This window comes from Notothenia rossii, assembly GCF_949606895.1.
Source record: "Notothenia rossii genome assembly, chromosome: 1".
Classification (NCBI taxonomy): domain Eukaryota; kingdom Metazoa; phylum Chordata; class Actinopteri; order Perciformes; family Nototheniidae; genus Notothenia; species Notothenia rossii.
In genome coordinates, this window is record NC_136912.1 from 13,927,358 (window position 1) to 13,948,654 (window position 21,297).

The following is a 21,297-nucleotide window of genomic DNA, read 5'->3' on the forward strand; positions in this document are numbered from 1 at the left end:
ATAGATTGAGAGATAATGCACTTGCTACCAAATATGTAAATATTGCGTTAGAGCAGCAGCAGATTATCAATACAGATACTGATTATCTTTTCTCTCCACGTTTCAAATACAAAATCACCACCTTACACTATCTTGGAGCACAATAATGTTACCTGTTACGTCAATACTTTACGACAGTGCTGTACTTACTGTAAGCTTCTGAAGGGTTGGCACGTGACGATGAGGACACTGGGCCGGTGATTTCTCCTGGGAGGAGCAGGATGTCTTGGATGAGATCCGGCCCGAGCGATGCTTCTCTCTGACACATGCCAGCCTCCATTCGTTTTGACTGTCCACTGCAGTGACCGCTCTAACTGTAATCCACCAGGACCGCTCTGACAGATTAACAGTGCTGTTAATGTCTATCTGTTTTTGCCTCAAGGAGTCACAGATTATTTTATTGATCAAAGGTGCCTTTCTCCAAGGGGGAACTCCTCTCTGAGAGAAAGACTGTTTCATGTCATGCCAAGGCCAAAAGGTGAACTGACACATAAGAGCAGTGTGGTGGTCTGTGGGTTGTTTGACAGTGACTTCATGTAGGCAATTTTACATGGAAACATGTACAGTACATGCCATGACTTTAGGGTAAAGTGACAATGTGAACTCAATTATTTATACAAAGTAATCTTTTTTGTCATTCAGCGTTCTCTTCCCTGCAGTCTGCTCAGTGCTCCATGCAGACTTGACTCTTCTCTAACCTGGTCTTTCCTCTGTTGGCAGCGATTATTTTCCTCTCCAGTTATTTCCCCTCTTTGGAGTCTGAAAACTAATCTCTTCATGAAATACCTCATGTCATCCTTGCCTCACTGAATAATTTCCCCTTTTCAACACTTCTCCGTGTTTCTTCCTTACACTTCAATTGTTCTTTAAAAATAATCTTTTCCCCTCTTCCTTTGCTCTTATTTTTTTGACTCTTCACATTGCTTCTCTCCCCTTTGTATATTATTATGAGGTTGCCATTATAAGAGGAGTATGGCACTGAATCAAGCCCTCCATGTGCTCATTAAAATGATGCATCTCTTTGAGGTCAATCTTAAAAAGTCAACTGAAGAACCACAAGATTAATACATGAATATTAACCTGAAATATAAAAAATAAAAAGTAATGGTATGTATTTTTAAAAAGAAACACAAGTTAACCAATTTCAAGTGATCAGTGCAGCTGCAGTGAAACGCAGGTGTAAGAGCCCCATCCAGTGGTCAGACACACAAAGTGTTGGTAATAATATAATACTATTATTCATTCAATGTTTCGTCAATAGTACACCAAACAACATCATATGTCAAAGTGAAATAACTTTTACATTTGAAAACTTGACAGTTCAATATGAAAAAATACGTTTTTCAGCAGGGACTATTGCCATGTGTTATGACTTACTGTAAATGATAGCAGTATAGTTTAAGAAGAAACAAATACTGTTATAACAATAGTCCCATTTTCAAGTTTAACTTTGAAATGCATTCATATTCTACAAAAATGCAGTCAATTAAAAGAGAGAGAATACATAAACATGGTTAATGATCAGCTGTGTGACGTTTATTTTTATGCAAAGTTGAAATCGGAAATTATTACAAAAGCAGGCAGAAAGATATACCCTGAAGCTATTTGACTGCATGGCTAGTGTGAAATACCCCCCAATATAAACGTTTAGTTGTTTCACCCAGAGCAGCCTGATTTTGCCACATCAACTGTAGGCTGTACATTAACATTTGATGCCCACATGTAAATAAATCTGATTCCAATACATCTCTAACACCGACTCACTTGGGACTTTGAATGGGGTCTTAATTCTTCTCAGGTTAGATGAGGTAACACTCACTTACAGCATCATGCTAACCAACATGGCAACAACATTGTCTACTCTACCCTTAACAGAACCTGAGAGAACTGGGTCAATGTGGGAAAACATGGCCCCTCACTGCTGCCAAATGGTGTAAAACCTGAAGTAATTCAATTTGCCTGGACAGGAGGGCTAGGTTAGTTTTATAGGATTTGTGACCAGGCTGTGTTCCACATTGTCTGGCACCTGGAATAACCTTGTCTTTGATCATGCCGAGGCTTATGAATCCCTGCTGTGAGCCTTTTTTTCATTGCTGTAGGCGAACTACTTGGTAAAGGATAAAAGTAGAAAATGTAGCCTTGCTAGTTATTTTTTACCTGGAGAACATTTAACACTTCACTCTCCGATGGCAGGAGATTTACTTGATGAAATTACAACGGCAGTGTGTGACACATTTTTTATTATCCTCATAACTTTGCAGAGGGTCATGGCTGAGGATGATCATTATTTGTCTAGGTGTCCGGATGTGCAATAAACGTGAGACAAAAATGTAATCTGATGGAACTGGATCCTTAATGATATGGGTGATGGCTACATTTACAATCTAAAGGGATATTTTTTCTTGTTTTAATTGCATGTCATGCTTGGACTCAACATGACCTACATTGTATTTCTGGTACTTGTGAATGCAGCTAATTTTCTTTTGGCCTGTGGGTTCCTCTGCACCCCTCTGAGAATCACTATCTTATTATAGCCAAGGAGTTTCCATGCCCCTGTGATCATGGGAGTCAGAGGCAACAGCTCCTTTTAAGGTCTCTGAAAGCAAATTGGTCCCAGGTGAGGGCCTGACTACAAGAATACTGTATTTGGAAAAAGGTTAACTTAGGCTAGGCATACTGGGACCCCCTCTCAGTGCCCGGGCCAGACAGAGGGCATCGCCTGTGGACTCTATATTTGTGCTTAGGGACTATTGCACTTATGTGGGTGATGATTTGACTACAAAACGTGAGATTGAATGATTTTGATTAATGGTCTGATTTTGACATGAATGGTGTTTCAAACCATGATCTGGACTTTTTTAAACAAATTAATATTCGTGTGAACATTGACCTTTGAGTCTTGACCTTTGAATCATTTTACTTTCTATAAGAAAAAATCTGTCTTTTTTTATTAAATGTGAAATCAAAATATAGCGTTTTCTATCCCCCTTAGTTATTGTTGAGTGGTGGACACTAGAGGGCGTCGGAGTATCTTTCAACTTTATTAGATCAGACATAAATTATCTTGACCTTGACCTCATAAAAGCACAACAGCCATTTGTAGTTTTAGATGCTAGTTGGTTTTTCTATATGTATTTATTAGTTTATTAGTTAAATAACGCCCTGTTTTGCAAGATGTTATCTTTAAACATAGTAACACAAACTGGGGTCGACCATGTTCACTGCAGCTGTGGCTCTGATGCCTCTATTAAGATAATACAATGAAGAAACCCTGATCTCTCTCCAACTGCGGCCTTTCCGCTCTTTTGACCTTTGACCCCAGAGCCATATCCTAATTTTTATTGACACATTAATCTGAAATGATGTGCGTGTTGTGGCACCTGGTGCCTAGCATGAAAAATAATGGACACACCCACACACGCTGCCTGTCAGTGGGTTTAAAGACAAATGGGTTCTTTTTCAAATCTCCTGATGCCTTTTATCTACCCTCTGTCCAAAGATGGTCTTTGCTTCTGAATTATGATGAGGGTCCATGTGGCACCTTAGAAAGGCCTCTTTAGTAAATACAAGCCATGACTAGAGCCTCAGGGTGGACTTGTTTTACCTTGTATGTGGTTTCTTAATATCCTTTGCAAATATAAAAATCATAAAATGCAGATATTGCCAATTGTAAGATTCAGAGAGCATTAGGGTAAATTATATCTGATTTATATAAATGTTAAAGTACCAGGGTCACAGCATTCCTTACATCTCTTTTAATGAGTAGCCTGTGTTCATAAGGCATGATTTTGGATTAAAACTACCAGATCTTTGAAAATGATCACATTCTTAGCATTGTTTCCTTAGGAGTGGATTGTGTTGGTAAGTGATTTCATATAAATGCCTGAGGGAGACTTATTCCCCAAATCCCTTGTAAACTGCATTATATTAGTAGCTTAGCAAAAGAACAGAAAGAAAAGAGTCAGAGGAGGCTTAAGCCTTATCGCCTACCACATTGTTGTTTTTAATTTAGAGAGAGGGATTCTTGTCATTGAGGGATTTTCTGCTTTGTCATTCTGTACAGGATTTCCCTTTGCCGGGGGAAGAGCATTTCCTATTTTCTTTCTGCAGTGACTTCCTCCCTCAGAGGCTGCTCAAACAATACATCAGACACAGCTGGCTTTCAGTTTGAAACATTCCTAAGATGTTGCTGGAAACCCATTGGTGGTATTTATAAAAACATGAATGAAATGAGAAAATCAAAGAAAAATTGAATAAATTATTAAAACATTGGAGAATAAACAGATGAGGTCACTTACATTATTCAGTTCCCATTAACTAAACAATATGTTATAATGTACAAAAAGAGTCAGTCCACAAAAAATACCGGACTGACACCTGACACATCCTGTCTTTTAATGTTTGGAAACTCATTTGTCTGATTTATTCATCTTTATGCGCAATGATTTTTGTATTTTCTTGTTCTATTTAAACTGAGTGGATTTTGATTACGTTTAATATTGTTAGTTTCTTTGTATGGACGCCAAAGACTAGCAGACACTTTTTTCGGCGTACATTTACATCCAATTGAAGAATTAAGAGTGAATATAAAGATTACATCAATTGAAATTGTTTTTTTTCTGATGTTGTCAACAGTTTGTTCACATTATCGTGTTTGTAAAATAAATCAGGGTTAAAGTGGTTTGTGTTAAATATAAAACGTTTAAAAGTACAAAACACTGCCTTTGTCATTTACTATTTAAATGTTATAGTGAAAAATAGACCTATGGGCCTTTAAAAATAATCATGTCCCTGATGGGTGCTTCTAAAATGTGGCAAAGATGTATTAGTTTCTGTTGCACTGGGTTCAAGAATTAGGCTACTGTCGTTGAAAAGTGGGTTAACTCGTCTCCAGTCTGCATGGAACCAGGCTTGCCCTGCTTTCTTGACAAGCCGCTGTGACAGTGGCTCAGGTCCGCGCTGTGCTAGGCCAGGTGGTGACGCATTCATTTAAGATCCTGGCAGGGGGTGGTGGTGAGTTTACCAGGAACCCGCCAGGTGGTGGGCAAAACTGGCATCACCCTCTTTAATCCTATTTGGCAGAAATAGAGACCTGTCTATTCTTTGCTGCACTCTGCAAAATAACCAAACTGAATTAATGTCCTAATACACAAACATAACTGTCTCTATGTAAATATTGTACAATGTGTATGTTATGTCCATAAACATGGTGCGACTATTTAAGTCTGCAATCTAGCAACCTGTCAATCTCAGAATGCAATCCATGGCCGTCATATCAACTGACGGTTTAAAGCTTTAAAAAATAGATAAAGTAAATACAATGTGTTGTGTTTAGCTCGTTGTATGAAACAGGCTCAATCAGAATCAGAAACAGATACAAAAAAAAACATAATTTATAAAAAAATCTCTGATAAATAATTGGCCTTCTCAGTTTATTAAAAATATTTCTTCAAAAAAGATTTAACTTTGCAGTTATCAATTGAATCATTCAAACAAATAGTGAAAGTGTCTGACAAATGAGCGAATTTAACATCAATATAGGTTTATATAATATATGAATCCTCCTATTTTGTATAATACAGTATAACTTAGTTTACCAGTATTACTTTCAAGGTGTTTTGGCCTTTACTTTCTTTACGTTTTTCTCACATTTTGAAGAAACACTTTCGATGGTATTCTTACAGTTTGAAAACAATAGGCTAAACTGAATTGTTTTCATGTGAATTTATTATCAGAACAATAGAGAGCATTAGGACCCTGAGCCTCAGGGGGAAGCCCCCCCCTCTCTTTATCCACTGATCTGACAGCCTGAGCTCGCAGCCAGTCAGAGGCAGGATGAGAGCTTGAGAAGGAGGCGGCTTGCGGTATTTGTTGCGGTGCGCCGAAGTTTAACAATATTTGCTGCGTTGTTTGAAAACCTACCTTTAGGTCCTCTGCAATGCCTGTCAAACAAAAAAGATCTGTATTTGACACATTTTCAACCGGATAACCCCGATCTGGTGTTTGGATTACTACTTTAGTTATTGTAAATCAATTCATTGTTTCTTTTTTTTTTGGAGCTATTTTTTTATAGCGTTTGGACGTTTGGACTTGTCCCCAGTAACGGGTGCAGTCACACAGTGTCCCCACAACAGCTGACTGGGGTCGCAGACAGGAGAGGCAAGCGTGTATCCTCCGTTGGGTTGGGATTTCTGATAAAACAGCAAGACTGAAAGCTGGTCAACATGTCGCTTAGCAGAAGTATTGAATTTGAACACTTTGAGGAACGAGAGAAGCCTCACCGGACACCGAGGACTAACTCTGGCTCCGGGTCCCAGTCCGGCTCCAGAGGGAACGGGGTGGTCCCCAGCCCAGCGAACAGTGCGCACTGTAGCTTCTACCGGACCCGCACCCTCCAGTCCCTCACCTCCGAGAAAAAAGCCAGAAAAGTGCGGTTTTATCGCAATGGGGACAGATATTTTAAAGGTTTGGTGTATGCCATATCTAGCGACAGGTTCCGGTCCATGGATGCTCTGCTCATGGAGCTCACAAGGTCTCTGTCGGACAATGTCAACCTTCCTCAAGGAGTCCGGACCTTATACGCTTTGGATGGAGGCAAGAGGATCACCAGTCTGGATGAGTTAGTAGAGGGTAAGGGTGATAATGGACCTTATGTGAACACCAATCATGAAAAAGGGCCAATACTTTATATTGATGATAGATAGAGTGCATTGATTCATTCATTACATTGATTTTTATAAAAGCTCAGTTTGCCTTAAGCACTGGCTAAATGGTCCATGCACACTGATCAATGTAGCTCCAGGGAAATTATGCTAACATTTTCACAAGTCACTTTTAGAACATGTTCCCATTGATAAGGGCTGACCCCCTAATGGCTCTTGATGCTGTTTACTTTGTGAATTGGATGTCTATGTTGCCATTTGCACGAAAGTTGTGCCGGACAAAGTGTAGTTGTGTGCTCCTCTAGTTCTACTGTAGCTAAATCTATCAAATTACCTCTGAAGGACATTACAGTATAATGGATGCAGTGCAGAGCTTCCCTTGCATCATTGACATAACTGTTCTGACATCTTTGACCCAGTGTCGTGCATGCAGACAAGCAGACCCCTCCTCAGTGCAGCTTTAGTTCTGCACAGGCTGCTAATGCCTTCAGGGTCCATTGATCTCAGCTGGACTCTTTCACTCTCTCCCCTTTTTAGTTTGGAGTGAGCTGAGTTGGTGCTGGTTTGAAAATGCCTTGTGTAGCTCTAAGTGCAATCCTGCCTGGGAACGAATGTGTGATGAATGTGGTGCAGGGTCCATTGGATGCTCTCTTAAATTGATCTCACCCATGGGGCTTGAAAGATGGAAGTTTCCCTCCCCCATCCAGTTTGTTTGTTGAACTGTAGGGGCGATATAATAGCTTTTAATTCCAGAAATGTGAGAACAATTTTGGAAAATCGGTTAAGTAAAGTTTATAAAGTTAAATGATCGAGTTATTAGTAGAAGTGTTCAGTTCAGTCATTTTGGTGAGGAACTGCAGGACTGACATTACTCCCTAAACACATTTAATTTAGTGCATTATTAGCAGACAAGTTATCGATACTATTTTAAGTTTATGACATTATGTCACCAATAGAGCACAGTCTTCTCCTTCCCTTTCCCTTTCGTGCAGTGTGATTCACCCTGCAGGGACAGACTGTGGCCTCTCAGTAATAAGATTGTGTGTGTGTGTGTGTGTGTGTGTGTGTGTGTGTGTGTGTGTGTGTGTGTGTGTGTGTGTGTGTGTGTGTGTGTGTGTGTGTGTGTGTGTGTGTGTGTGTGTGTGTGTGTGTGTGTGTGTGTGTGTGTGTGTGTGTGTGTGTGTGTGTGTGTGTGTGTGTGTGTGTGTGTGTGTGTGTGTGTGTGTGTGTGTGTGTGTGTGTGTGTTGTGACCTGCTGCAATCCTCTTTTAACAGGAGAGGTCACGGCTCTGCCACACACACTCAGGATCCACAGATGTCTTACTACAGTCATTATTCTTGTATACTCGTCTATTTTCACACACATCCTTATAAAACTTGAACTTGATTTCCTATGCCCCCTCTCCTGAATGACTGGGAAAGATTTAGGCCAGAGCCTGATCTAAATTCTGTAGCTTCACTAGTCTGGCAATTTGAGCAAAAGTAGTTTTGGTGCATTGGCAGTCTGCCACTGCACCTCTGCACTTAATGTGCAGGTAACTCTGAAATGAGGATCCTGGGCATACATGCATTACTAGTTGTGTTTCATTTATTCTGGATGTAAAGTTTTTGTAGACTTTTTTATTTTTGATACATGGTGTTCACATCATCACCCAAGTTTTGGAAAGGTCAAAAACTCAAACAGATAATTCAACATAATGATACAAAAACTTCTCTATCCAAGAATTGAATGTCCCACATCAGCCGGTCCAACATCCAAGGTGATTGAAAAAACAATTTAACCGCACACGACGGTCTCAGTTCTTCTGAAAACTTGAAGACATGCAGGTCATAAACATTAGAATGATTTCCCATCACTACAATCCAATCCATATGGACACAGCATGAGTGGACCTGGTCCTTCTGAAGAGCCCTGACGGGGGTGTTTCCATGGTCCCATTTCCATTTAATTCACATTCATATTGAGTTTTAGAATTAGATTTTTTAAATACTGTGAGCCCCTTTATTAAACTTCCTTCAATCTATTTGTATTTGTGATAATGGCCAAAGTCAATTAAGACAACTAAAAAAACACAGCAAATTAGCCAACTATTTACATGGCTTGATACCTTGAGGGGCAAGTGGGAAAGTGTTTTTATGACTTGTAAAATCAGATGTGAGATGCACTGCAGGGTGGCAGAGCATTAGTGTCTTGTCCTTGTTTACTCGCCCATCTAATGGAGAGAGAAAGGAAACATTACCGCACAGCTCAGCAGTCTGCCTCCATAGATTGAGGCCTGCTGGGGCTCTTTTGTTTAAAAACCCAATAAGCACCATTTGCATGTGTGCCCCCTCTGGCTGGATGGGATTATTAAACCCACAGCTTATCACAGTCAGCTCTTAGGGAGCTGTGCCAAGAGCAACCGGGAGAAGTCGAGCAGCGCTGGCCAGGTGGGAGTGTTCTGCTGATAGCACAGCAAGGTCGAGTTGTTTACCTTTGTCACGTGTTGGAGGTTTGCTAGAAACGTTAGAGGGGCCGGCAGCCCTTTTCAGCTCATTGTGGCTGTTTGTCCTTCCCAGAATATTTAAAACTGATCTGCTTTCCAAATAGTGCCACATTGGTTAATATGCAGTTCTTTAAATCTGTATGTATTGAAGAATAGCACCGCTAAGCTCTGCGAACTTGGTGACACACAAATTGTATTTCCTATAACTTATTCACATTAAAAGCATCCTGGTTTTGGTTCTAATAAGGTTCACATCAGCACTGGCCTTACACAGCTTGGAAACGACTGAAGGCATCAGTAAAAAGTTAATAAGGCTAATATCTAAAACTATAAATGGGAACACAGTTGTAAAACTAAACTCTCCACCCCAGAGATTTGATAGAAGCTAAACAATTACAGAAATCTTAACACAGAGATACTTTTATACCTACAATAAAAGGAAATTAACTGTTTATTGTTGGGATAAATCACAGTTTTTTTTTAAAATATTGAAATCTTGTGAATGAACAAGACTTGTTTTGTATTTGCCTGGAGACCTTCCGTTTTAAACAATTTAGGTTTGAATTATCTGTGGTTAATAAATTCACAGTTTTAGGAGCCGCTCAGTCTTGAATATTTTTAAATGCCTAATTTGTTGCAGCTTTTGGGGTATGGCTCGAGGCTAACACTGCTGAGCTGCATCACTAATGTATGCTTGATTGAAAGGGATTTCTTGGATAAAAGAACAAACTAGACATTGACATATTTGACATTATTTGAATAAGCTAAGCAACAGATTGGGACCATCCCCCGAAACCCCTCTGTAAGATGTGCCATTTAGTATGTTCACCTAGTAAAAGAAGTAGTCAGCAGCTCACCATACTTGTCCAATTCCTTTGACTAGAATGGTGAATATTAAGTCAGTAAAACAAAACAGAAGGCCATGCATTCTGAGAATATCATTGGATCATAGGGTCACTATATTAAGACAAATGTTTATCGTCTTAATATAACCCCCTTTGTATGATTCCCATTCACTGCCATTGCTCTGGTTTCGGTTTGTTGACAGATGTGAGAGCACTGCATTAAAGCTTCTGGACATGTTTGACAGCTCTGTTAAAGCTGAGCTCATCTGTGGTCCACATGAGGACAGCAGCCAGTGGCGGCTGGTTGGGGCTCCCCTCGCATCACTGGGGGATGTAGCACCTGAGACCCCTGCACCTAGGGGAATAGCCTGTCACCAGTCACCATCTGAGGTCATTCCAGCATCCTGTCATTGTCCCCCCGATGAATGACACCCCCAGTTATATTTTGTTTTAGTTTTCAGCCAAAGCTCAATCCCTCCAGCTGTGGCCTTGTATTTTAATTAGCCTTTGGTTAATTGCGAGCTTAATAAAACCAGGTATCGTGGGACGCACTGTCTCATCTGGCCTTCTTTCAGTGCAGCTTGCTTCTTTTGTCTTGACATTCGTCGGATAGCTAAAATGGTATACTTCGAATTTGATACTGTTTGTAGAAACAGGTGTTTAGCAAAAGATAATAAAACTTTCAAGAACAATTCTTAACACTGTCCCACAAACCTGTTTAAGGTGTATACTAGTACATTTCAGAGGTTGGTCCACTTATAGGATTATACATTATTCAGCTTAATCTAGCCTGTGTTTTGGTGCTATGCAGTTTATACAAATGACTCAGAAATGCAGAGTTAAGGCATGACAGAGATTTTACCAAGCTATGGTTTTTCAGTTTCTCAATGTGTGCCTGGTATTTTGCTCCTTGACATTTTTCATGAGAAATATTTATCGTCTAGCCCTTTAAATATCTTCACTGATATAAACCGTGGATATTCGCTACAACATGAGTATCTTGTACGCTTAGTGAAGTGTCTGTTAAGCAGAAGTTTATTCTCAGAGACATCCATGTTGTGTGGTAAATACTTTTGTGATGAAGGTAGCATGAACAGAAATGATTTTGTCTTACTCAGAGTGGAACATCATTGAGTTTCTCATCCAACACTCAGCCTTCAAAACAACCACCAGACATTCCTCCTGTGGTTAACATGTTTCGGCCCTGTACTCGTCACATGACTTTGTTCTTAAGGGGAAACATTTGCTTGTTAAAACGTGGAATGTAAGGCTGGCAGATAAAACAAAGTGCTTTGCATTGGATGAAGGCCAACGCAGCAGCTCGGCAGCTGAAGGGGAGAGAGGACAGTGGTACTGGCCCGGCCTCTCAATGCGCCTTTCTGTTTCTACTGAGGAATGTTAACTCTTTGTTGTCCCTCTGACTCCCATATGGCATGTGGACATGGTATGTTGTGTTGCATAATGCATATGCTTACCCAACATGTCAGATGAATTCTGATCCAAAGTATGTGCAGTATGTGTGTGGGATCTTTCCAATATTTAATTTAAAACACATTTTTTGAATTTCTTAAACATAGTATATAGTGCTCGGCAGTATACCGATATAAGATATTAGGATAAATGACTGGTTATTGTGTTTTGGATATCTCATTATGGCCTAAATGTTGTCTTTTTCTGGTTTTATAGGAAACAGTGTAGTAAAGTGATTTATAATTTTATATTATCTGTTTTGAATAATTCAGTGATCAAAATGACTCGATGATTTATCAGATATCTCATTGTGTAAATATGTTATGAAAGCACTTACAGTATAGTTAACATATATATTATCCAGATATTGGGTCAACATATTGTGGTATTTGAAGACAAGAGATCAACTCTACCACCTTCTTTCTTCCCTCAGGTGAGAGTTATGTGTGTGCCTCAAACGAGCCCTTCAGACGAGTGGACTACAACAAGAACGTTAACCCTAACTGGGCCGTGGGCAGCAAAACGGGCACATCGCGCTCCCTCTCCTGTCTCCTCCCGTCCAAGAGCGAGCTGCAGCGTGAGTCCAAGGACTTCATCAAACCCAAACTAGTCACAGTCATCCGCAGCGGAGTGAAACCCCGCAAAGCAGTGCGGGTGCTGCTCAACAAGAAGACGGCTCACTCCTTTGATCAGGTGCTCACTGACATCACAGACGCTATCAAGCTGGACTCTGGAGCTGTGAGGAGGCTGTACACTTTGGAGGGCAAGCAGGTGAGTCTCTTACAATGCATGCTTGGTTTAGTTTAAAGGATTATTGCAGCTTTTGTAATCACCAAACTCATGGAAAACGAGTTAAAGAAAACAAGTATTTTTCTTTCTTGCCAATATCGATGAAGTCATTGACAGTTGGAACAAGTTGTGTTTTCAGTGAGATGAAATTGGATAGTGTGCATATGAAAACCAGATGGAGCAGCTGAGCTTTTTAGCCAAAGGTTTCATCTCCAAAAAGTGCTGTGATTTATAGGTTTCAGCTGTGTCAGCAGTCGAGGTAATTACCCCCCATTTAATCATCCATACATAATTACACGCCACGATTATTTCAACAAGGCACTAATGAATACACTTACGTTGTGCTATATCCATCAGTACAGTTTCCTCAATACCTTGCCATCCCATTAAGCCATTGAGACTGTTTTTACTATAAGCCTATCCACCTGGGACTCATATATAGTATTATTTACATCTGAGATTCTCATTTAGGGTCCCTGGTGTCATGAGATGAGGTGAGTTTGAACACATGGTGCCCCTAATCCAAAAGATTGATATGATGCTGTCTCATCTGGATAGTCGGATAGACAAAAATGGGGCAAAGCTGTTTAATGTAAGTAACCAAACAAAAGTACTGGGTCAAAAATAAACTGGAAATGAAGGAGCTTGTATGCAAACACTTAGTAACCTTAAGGAGGTATGAAGGCTTGTTTGAGACTTCAGGGGATGAACGTGTCCATGGGTCTGACAGAATCACATTTATCAAATGTATGTGATTTTATGCCCATTTATTGGATTTTCCACAGTAGTTAAACAAATATTTTACTAAATACCAGGCTTATTGAATTATTGTTATTCCTCCATTATTCAGATAATAGAATAACAGCTGTACTCAAGACTTCAAATTAGATTAAAATGGTAAATAATGTCAGGGATTGATATGGTCAAAAACAAGGTGGTGAAACAAAAATGTTCCAATTATATGGTTTGTCCACAGCTGCACACAGTTATGTTTCTTGTGAGAATCTTATTTGATTCCCCACTGTGATTATTACAGTCCCATATCTGTCACATAAACCATTTATCTCTCAATTTCCATCTGTAGTAAATACCAACTCCATCAGCTGTGCAGACCAGCTGTGCTTCCCAGCCACTTCACACCCTGTAATGCTATGAAGAATGTTTCATTGGACTTTATGGGGTACATTCAAGTACATGTTACTACAGTATGGTACCTAGGATACATTTTTATTGTAAACTGTATCATACTAGCGTTTCCATTATTTCCCTATGTTGTGAGTTTCCAATTCATTTGTAGACCAAAAAGGTTAGCATATTATTAGACAGATTGAGAGGAAGCACCCTTTCTGTAACTGCATTGTTCTCATAAATCAAATGAAGCATATAGCATACAGCTCCACTATTCTTGAATTTTTTTAAGTAATATCCTGTACCTAGATGGTGCCTTAACATAGAAAGTGACAAGAAAGTATTATTAGGTTAGACTGTGTTTTAATAATCAAATATTTTCTAGTTTTTCAGCTTTCACTTTGGCTAAATCAGCCATTTAGAGCTTTAACCAGTAGCAGTAGCTGCCTTTGGAAAGGCAGTGAGTGTGTTTGTGCCATTATGTATGATTCACTACTTAAAAACTGGCACTTTGCTTTAGAATCGTTTGACTCACTTGGCTTCAACAGGAGTGTCTCAGAATTAAATTAAGAGTGTGATTTAGAGGTTTAACCCATTAAGCCTGTAACGTGATCCAGACACCAGAGCTTGACTCCTGACAGTATCCTGTCCATGATAGTATCAGTCAATTCAGTCAGTAGATGTTTTATTCAACAAGGCTTTTAGATAGCCAGTGACAAAATAAATTGTTATATCTGACAACATAATCTGTATTTTTCCGTATTGCCTTCTTAGAGAATTGAATGGGAAAACATTAGATTCTGCACCCCTCAGCTTGAAGAGGAGCTAACAGTCTCAATAATCTGACAGCTTGACTGTTTGGATGTCTCTGTCATGAATCCTCTCTACTGATAAGCCTCTTTTCACATCCTTCGTGGTGCCATACTGGTGGCTGGAAGCCTCTTTCCCACATACATGTAGTCGCTATCCTGTAAAAATCATGTATGTCCAAAACATCTACTTTTCATGAGCTAAGAAAAGCTTTGTTACAATGCAAAACAAATAGGATGATTTCCCCTTGAACTCAGAGTTAGATGGGTTTCACTTGCAAGTAAAGACACCCATCTCATAAATATGTGTTCTAATACATAAAATGTAACAGTGTTTAACAAATAAACAAAATCAAATACATTGGTTGTTTTAAAGAAGGGCATTTTCTAGTGTCAGTTCCTTTGAAAGAACACTGACGTTTTGTGGGGTCAGACCAAGTCAGACTGGAAGATCGACACCAATTACAGCATGCTCAGAGTAGAACTAGCATACAGCATCCTAGACTGGAGCCGAGGGACAGACTCTATCCAGTACATTTTTAGACTTTAAACTGCTTCGTCCTCTTGGGGACTGTAGTTTGTTTGTTAATATTGAACTGAATGGTGTTCCTAATGTTTGGTTGTCCATGTGTGAAAAAGTGCATTGAACAATGAAAGAAATAGGAAGTGTACATTAGTATTCACAAATCGTCACAAATAATGTTAATCTTTAGTTTAGATACCAGTGTTTTGTTTTATGTGTATGTTATCAAACATATTATTTCTTAAAAAGTAAGGCTCTTCACCCAAAAACACACGAACACACACATGCTCCAAATGCCTTGCAGCAGCAGCCTGCCATCTGCTCCTCCAAAATCAAATCACAGGTCCCAGCCACCCGGTCTACAGCCCCCTCCCACTGACACACACACATACACACACACACACACACACACACACACACACACACACACACACACACACACACACACACACACACACGCACACACACACACTCTCAGAGGCTCCCTACTGGGGCCCTGGCCACCACCGGATAATTAGACTTATAAGCTGGAAGGGAGGGTTGAACTGCAGCTGTCAGGTGTGTTTGTGTTTGTATTCAGGGACATGCATGTGTGAGTGCACAATACATCTCTGTCCACTCTCCCTCCTCGAATCAAAGATGCTCTTCAGACTGAATGTTAATTGTAGATCTTGGTTATCAGGGCCAGCCGAATCAGCTGCTGCTGTTCAGAGAAACCCCTGTTTTACATCTCAAAGCTGACTGGACAGGCGGAAAATAAGATTCTCCTTTTCTTTACTGTCTAATCAATGCATTCATTAATTTGGGGAGCAGTTAACGGTCCAGTACTTCCTAAGTTGTCTTTTTAATTTATGAATCATTTAAGCTCTGTCAATGGAACTGTAGAAAGAAGAAGATAAAACAAAAGGAGAAAGTGAACGTATTGAATTGTAAGGAGAGAAATCTTAACCCTTGCCTTTCCTCTCCTCCTCATAGCTGGCCTATCAGGACGTGAGGTGGTTGTGAATGTCACATTGTCACATTTGGAAAGTGAGATAGGACACAGTTTTACTCTTGGATAGATTATCCTGTGTGAGTCCTGAACAGCAGCACTAAGCTGCTGCGACCTGGCACTGACCTGGCTACACCTTGGCACATTAAGACTGCTGTCAGCTCAGAGTGGTTGACTGAGAATCGTGTTGACAAAAGATGGAAGGTAGAAAGGGAAGAAGAAGAGGGTTGTTGCCAGAGAAGGAAGTTGAATGGACACAAAGCGTATTCCCCAGCCCCCAGTCTCTCGAGTGCCTGTTTGCCCCCCTTGTTACCACCCTGACTATTTATCCCACTTTGCAGAGCAGCTGACAACACTTCTGTTTGCCGTAATTACATTACAAATTCGTATTCCCACTTCAGTTACATGATCCTCGCGTTAGGGATAGAAATACCTAGAATTGAAAAGATGCTGCATTATAATGTATGAGACCCTCTGGTCACTTTCTCCATGGCAACATTAGGATCACACACACACACACACACATACGTTCACACACACATACACGCACACACACACACACACACACACACACACACACACACACACACACACACACACACACACACACACACACACACGCACACGCACGCAGATCTCCCTATCTACAGTAGTTCCCAATTCAATGTCAGATTGAAGGACCTCTATAATCAGATAATTGGCAAATGATTTTTCCCATTTAAGGTGACCTTTCTTTTTACCCCAGTGCGTTTTGGTTAAACTGGATACTGTCCAGGATATCTCCCTGCCTTTTACCCAGAAATAACCTGAAGCCCCCTCTGACCTTAACACATAATCAATGTCAGTCAGTCTTTGGTACTGCTATTAAAACATTAGATCAATATGGTACATTATAGCATTAAGCAGAAATCCCATTTTTGTGGTTGATGTGAGGGAATAATCGATAACATTGGTTGTTTTAAAGAAGTATTATCCCATAATACGTTGTTATTGTTAGTAGTTCCCCAATCTTCGAATTCATAGCATTTGTTTATTTAATCTTCATTGTCTATTTGTTACACTACAATTTTTTTGTCGCGGGTGAATTAAAGCATGATGACACCATTTTTAAATCAGATAGTTCTTGAAGATCATTGAGGTATTCTGAAGCCTTCTTAGCACTGTTCACTTAATACACTGAAATGTAAAGAACTAAATGCTGTAGTTGACCACCGTACATATAGCCACCTCTGCTTGTTCTTAATGTACCTATAACACATATTCAATAATACCTTGATGCAAATGGGAGGCGTGTGGCGCAGTGGATAGAGCCTGTGGGGTCACAGGTTCAATCCCCACTGCAGTCAGCATGTCGTTGTGTCCCTGGGCAAGACACTTCACTCCAAATTGCTCCTGTGGGGATTGTCCACAGTATTGAGTATGTTAGTTGCTTTGGATAAAAGCGTCTAACACGTAACAAGTAACATGTCATGTAAAAATGGTGGCAATCAAAAAAGGTTTCCTCTTATATTTGTCTTCTTTTGGCCGGCACTCATCATGTGGTTTTAACATCGATGGAATAATTAGCAAGAGCGCACTACATCCATATCAAGTCATTATTTTTGTTTCAGAAACAAACATGTAGTGATAAAACTATAGATTACAGCTAATGTATGTCCTGGCTGAACATTTACATAACTTAAACATTGATTGTCTCTCGTTAAAAAATATTTGCCTGAACATCCTAAAATACAATGGCCTATGTTCCCAATGCTTTTTACTCAGTGATGTTATCAGGATGACAGCCTGTCCGCCCATTAATGAGGAACTTAAACAGTCCTGAGCTTTGAGAGCTTACAGGCTCATCTCCCTGAAATCTATAAAGACCTTTTCTGTACACACAGCAAGCGTAGGGAGGAAATGGGACTCGGCACTGATAATTGGAAAGTCAGATGGAATGTCTTTGTTTGTTTACATCATGGCATGGGTGGGCATACTGTATCTTCTATAATAAACTAAAGAAATGCACAACTGAAATGTGCACAAGCATTATTAGATGATGAAAGACATTCCTGCTGTTTTTTACAACACACACAGTGATGGGTTTAACTAGGTTTTGTTTTGTAGCTCAGTTTTGTCCATTTTTTTGTCTGTAATTCTTCGAGGCAAGTGCGTAAATGCTTCTGCATGCAGACAGTGTGCACAGACCTTGAAGGTCACATGCATGTCTCGATACTGCAGCAGTTTATCAGGCTGCAAATCATTTTGTGCTTTGGTGTGGGTAGCAGCAGCAGGCAGGGGACTACTCTCAACAAACTCCAATTAGAAATATAAAATGCACAGTTCTTTCTTACCATTTCTTACAGAAAACAGTGCAGTAAGTAGAGAGTACATTCAAAAAAATACTGACAGACTTCCCTTATCTTAAGTGGCATCTTCAAGCCTGTACTGTCAGACATTTTTCTATAAATGTTAACTTTTTCTGTCCCAAAAGCATTTTAAAATGTGTGCCTTACTGCCGAATTATCAATCTGTAGACATGATTAGACAAGTTTGTTTATTTCACATTATGTAATTTGCGAGATCATTTTTTTGCATGGAACATTAAGTAACATTAAAAGTGGAAGTACTCATAGTAGTGGTAAGATAACATACTTGCTTTAGTGAATTCAGCCCCAGAGTCACACAAATATGTGATCCCCATGTCATAGAGATAACAGCTAGCCTGTTCATGGTGCATGGATTGCTGGGTTTTGGGGGCATACACATTCGTAAGAGAGGTTGGCGTCGGTTAGCGTGACATTGAAGCATTGTGGCATCATGTCACATGACACGCTTCTAATGATGATGGCCTCCTGGCCCCAATACTCTCAAACAGCCCCTGTGTTACAGTGCATGTGTTAGCAGGAACAACAGTTTACATTCACTAAGGTGTCTGAACATTGCAGGACCGTAAAAACTTGCAAGCAGTTATAGACAGATTAGTGTCCCTGTTTCAGTAGCTGGGGTCATGGCCACACAGGCTCCATCTGATTGACAGTCATGAGCTGTTTTCAGGGCCAAGTCTGGATTAAACACCACCATTCAGGTCAACAGCCATGAAACTCACATGCCCACCTATTGTTCTGCGCAGTGATTAGCATACAGCTCCATCTGACGCAGTGACAGCATCCGACCAGGAACCATTTCTGCTAGGTTCAGTTTCTGTTCACTGTGGACTCCTTAAGTTTTTACTGTCTGAACTTCAAGTAGTGTTTGGTGAGCATTATTCTACTTATAACATAGCTATTTGCCAACATATTGCCCAATGTATTCAAGCTCATTTTAATGATTTGGGTCATGCATCTTTGTTGCAAATAATACAAGTTCCTGGGCCTCCAACAACGGGCTTATAAAGTGGGGATTTTTGGGGTTGTTGGTTTTGGATAGACATATTACAAAAGCTATACGCTCTTAAGCTAAGCCTCACCTTTTATGGCTGTACCTACAGTTTAATACATTAAGGAATCATTTATAACTAAAAAAACAGACTTGTGTCATACAGTAGTTGTCCAGTTAAACTAAAAGTTAACAATGCTCAAGCCAATCAGAATTAGGAATTTTATCTGGAATTTACCACATAATTATCTTTCTCATCTTACAGCTATTTATCAATGTTTCCCCCCTCTTTGATCTACCTTGTGGTTATTTGGGGTCTAGTGTAAGTCAGAAACTAAATCAGTGGAATCAAAAAGATGAAGACCTGGAATAATGGTTCTGCTGTCTGGCCTTTGGAGATAAAATCCTAAAAATCCCCAACCCCGCTTTCTTGTCTCTTTTACTAGCAGATGGCTCACACACACACACACACACACACACACACACACACACACACACACACACACACACACACACACACACACACACACACACACACACACACACACACACACACACACACACACACACACACACACACACACACACACACACACACACACACACACACACCCTCAATGCTTTATCCCAGCAGTCTTGGTGGGCATTACGAACACACTTCATTGTATTAAGACAAAAAAGTGCCAGACCAACGTTTAACAAGTGCTGGCCTGATACTCTGCATTGACGAACAGGAAACAAAAAGCCGGCAGACGACAGAGAGCGGGGGGCGGGGGTCACAGGGCTGTCGGCTGTGCACATGGCGACACACGAGGGGAGGGGGGACCTATTGTGTGCTGTGTGGTTTCAACTACTTGTTTTGCTTTGTTTGTCCAGAGCCTGGCCCTCATCCATTCTTTGCAGCAGCCTTAACAGGAGAGTTGACATCATGATATTCAGATCCAAGCTCATACACTATTGTTTGTCTACTTGAGTTTAATCAATCAAGCAGGACCAAATTGCCTCAGCAAGTTTTGTCAGATTGATGTGATGAAGGAACTGTGAGTCTGAGTGATCCTGACATCTGTACCCCAGCTCTGATGCTGATGCTGGCTTTCAAACAGCATCTATTCTTTAGTTGCCATGACGTATAATTCCTCGCTTAGGAGTGTTGATGTTTATGTTAATGAGGTTATTTTCTTTTTTTCATAGTGCAAACATGATATACTATTTAAATTGATATGAATGTAGATCAGTGGAGACTTCTTCTGGAGCAGCTAATTATATTTGGAGCATGTATTGCCTACTAGCCCCTTTGTAAGTGCTGCAATATTCTAGATTTTAATTGGAGAATGAGTATCATGTTAATTGGTAACAAAAACCACATTTGATGCATCTCTTGTGGATCTCTTAGCACCTCAGCAATTCTGCTAGTCGCGCTGTCTAAATGAGAACAGTACTCTACTGAGGCTCATTTGGGCTAAAAGTTGTGTGCGCATGTTTTGGTTTCTACTCCCACTCTTTCCTAGTTGCACAGCTCCATTAGAGTATAAAGAGCTCAGCGCTCGTGTACGTTCAGACAGCCTGAGGTTATGGACAGTAATGTCTCTCTTCTTCTGTGTGAATATGTCTTGGAGGAGAGCGAGAGCCAGACAGCTGAACAATATTTGATGGGCTAACCAGCCAGTGGCGGATGTGAGGAAGAGTTCACTGCTCTGCCTTGAGTTTCCATAAATTGGTTAACAAAGGAAGGGAAACTGGAAACTTAAAGTTATGCTCCATTGTTCTGTAGTGTGTTGCCTTCAGTGCAGTAAAATAAAGTGTCTCTTATGCATTAATAAAATCCTGTTTCTAAAATCCCTACGGAAACATGCTGGTTCATGTTTCTTCCTCAGCGCCTTCACTGAGCTATTATTTCTTGATTCTTTTTCTGACGTTTTCTGTTGAATGTTTTAGAGAACGCACAACTTGAATTTGGATGTTAAATGCAGCCAGTGTTGTGACTCTAGAGTAGTGAGGTAATGAAGATGGTGTTAGATTTCTCAGTGCTCCTTTTTGTCTTGGCTCTCTCACACGTCTGAGATTTACTACTCTAATCCAAAAGTATTAAACAGACTCCGGGAGCAGCTCCTGTCTGTTAGTAAGAGTTCAAACAGGGTTAATAACCTTAGGATGTAGCGTTAGCATCACCCTGGTGAATTGTATACGTATTTAGCTAG

At 40.2% G+C, this 21,297-nt stretch overlaps 1 protein-coding gene across 5 annotated transcripts in view; it reads left to right on the plus strand.

The window, feature by feature from the left end:
* The first annotated feature begins 5,878 nt into the window (after positions 1–5,878).
* The window catches only part of dclk2a (doublecortin-like kinase 2a), a 38,305-nt gene continuing 22,886 nt past the window's right edge, over positions 5,879–21,297 (plus strand). For all 5 annotated transcript variants that reach the window (XM_079693119.1, XM_079693120.1, XM_079693121.1 and 2 more), the window contains exons 1-2: positions 5,879–6,669; positions 11,936–12,273. In XM_079693119.1, the coding sequence (XP_079549245.1) occupies positions 6,264–6,669; positions 11,936–12,273 (744 nt within the window). In that variant the 5' untranslated portion in view covers positions 5,879–6,263. The remainder of the gene's footprint in view (positions 6,670–11,935; positions 12,274–21,297) is intronic.